This window comes from Plasmodium cynomolgi (assembly GCF_000321355.1).
Source record: "Plasmodium cynomolgi strain B DNA, scaffold: 0759, whole genome shotgun sequence".
Lineage (NCBI taxonomy): Eukaryota > Apicomplexa > Aconoidasida > Haemosporida > Plasmodiidae > Plasmodium > Plasmodium cynomolgi.
The window spans coordinates 1-1,652 of NW_004193039.1; the positions used below are offsets into that span (position 1 = coordinate 1).

Below are 1,652 nucleotides of genomic sequence, written 5' to 3' on the forward strand. Positions count from 1 at the left end.
ATGAATATATGTTTTAATCAGCTATATACTTATTCGTAAATTAATCATTGTAATTCAAACTAATAATAAAATACACTCGAATATAGAAGTGGTCTGAATTTCAGGTGAATTACTATTGTTATAAAAATATGGATTATATGATATTAACCATTTATGCAACTTGATATTTGTTTTTTTTGTGGATTATATTTGAATTTTTTTTTTTTAATATTTTCTATTATTTATATTTGCTATGTTTTTTTTTTTTTTTTTTTTGGCTTGTATTATTTATATATAAACTAAATATATTCAAATCATAATATTCCCTACCTCATCTCGTTACTTTTAGTAATTGTTTAATAATAAATTTTACATAGGTTGATATGATATATAGTTTGCTGTGTCATCAGAAAACATATCCCCGGCTTCTTGTGTATATGGTGAAAACCCATCCATGGTAATCATACTATTTGTGTTGTCTCCACGGAGCTTGCGAATCCAGGAACCGAGGGGTGTGTACTATTATTCAGAAAATATAAATAGGCATTTGTAGTATATTTATTATTGTTGTACATGTAATGCAATTTATTCATAATGCATTGATATATATTTATTAAATATGTACATACTCTATATAATGCAGTAGCAGTTAATAAAACTGGAGCTGCACCAAGAAATGAATGAGTAACTTTTGTTCCAATTCCGGAATTTCCACTTTCTAACTGGGTATTAAATTCGGCTGAAGGAACAACTGCATGATCTAGAGGTCGTTCTGTGTGGCCTGGAGGTTGATGCGAAGAACTAATCTGTGAAGTTGAACCTCTTGTACCATTAATTGTAACATGACATGGTAATTTTTTTAGCTCAGTTTCAAGATTCTTCTCTTCGCATTTTTTAAAGTTGTCTGGACAGCTGTATGTTCCAGGTGTTAAACATTTCCCCTTAAAGTATGCACATACAGGAATCATTTCTTTTATTTTTTGATAATATTCTTTGCATAAGCTATCATATGTGCTACCGATTCCGAAAAGTTTATCAAAGTCAACATAAAAATCGTACAATTTCTTTCTATATTCCCAATCCTCGTGATGAACCTTACCGAGATCAGGCCAACATTTTTTATAGTATAATTCTTCACTTCTTGTGCTGTCAAACGTACTCCATATCAACTGGAGAGCACTAAAAGCAATATTAATTTCATAATTTTCTGTATCACGATAAATATGAGTTACTTTATCATATAACCAATAATTTAAAAGTAAGGAAACATCGAATTGAGTAAATAGACCACTCCATGTTTTAGATGTATCTAAAAATCTTAGGTATTTTTACAAATTTCTGTCATTTTTCTTTTCTTCTTTATTTACGATTATATTATTACATTTTCCTTCATAATTATCTAAGTCCAAAGAAATCATGTCCATAGCATCATAAAATTTTTCGGAGTATAATTCTTTTGAAGACCTATTGAATAAACGCTACATAAAAAGATAATAATAGGTGTATATATATATTTGTTCCCTATACAATTTGTTTAGTTCTCTTTATGTAAAGCGGTATATCGAAAGATATCATAACATCTAATAATTCTTCAGAGTATATTCAAAGGTAAATTACTGAAAAATCTGTAGAACTATATCCCGATGACTATTTTTTAATAAATGAATATACAG

General features: G+C 28.3%; 1 protein-coding gene across 1 annotated transcript; it reads right to left on the reverse strand.

Annotated features, from left to right (window-relative positions):
- Positions 1 to 440: 440 nt before the first annotated feature.
- PCYB_005540 (CYIR protein) lies at positions 441 to 1,296 on the reverse strand (the record flags this gene model as incomplete). The annotated part of the gene is made up of 1 exon (XM_004227975.1): positions 441 to 1,296. A coding segment is annotated over one exon (855 nt), but the record flags the coding sequence as incomplete, so codon positions are not given.
- Positions 1,297 to 1,652: the final 356 nt, after the last annotated feature.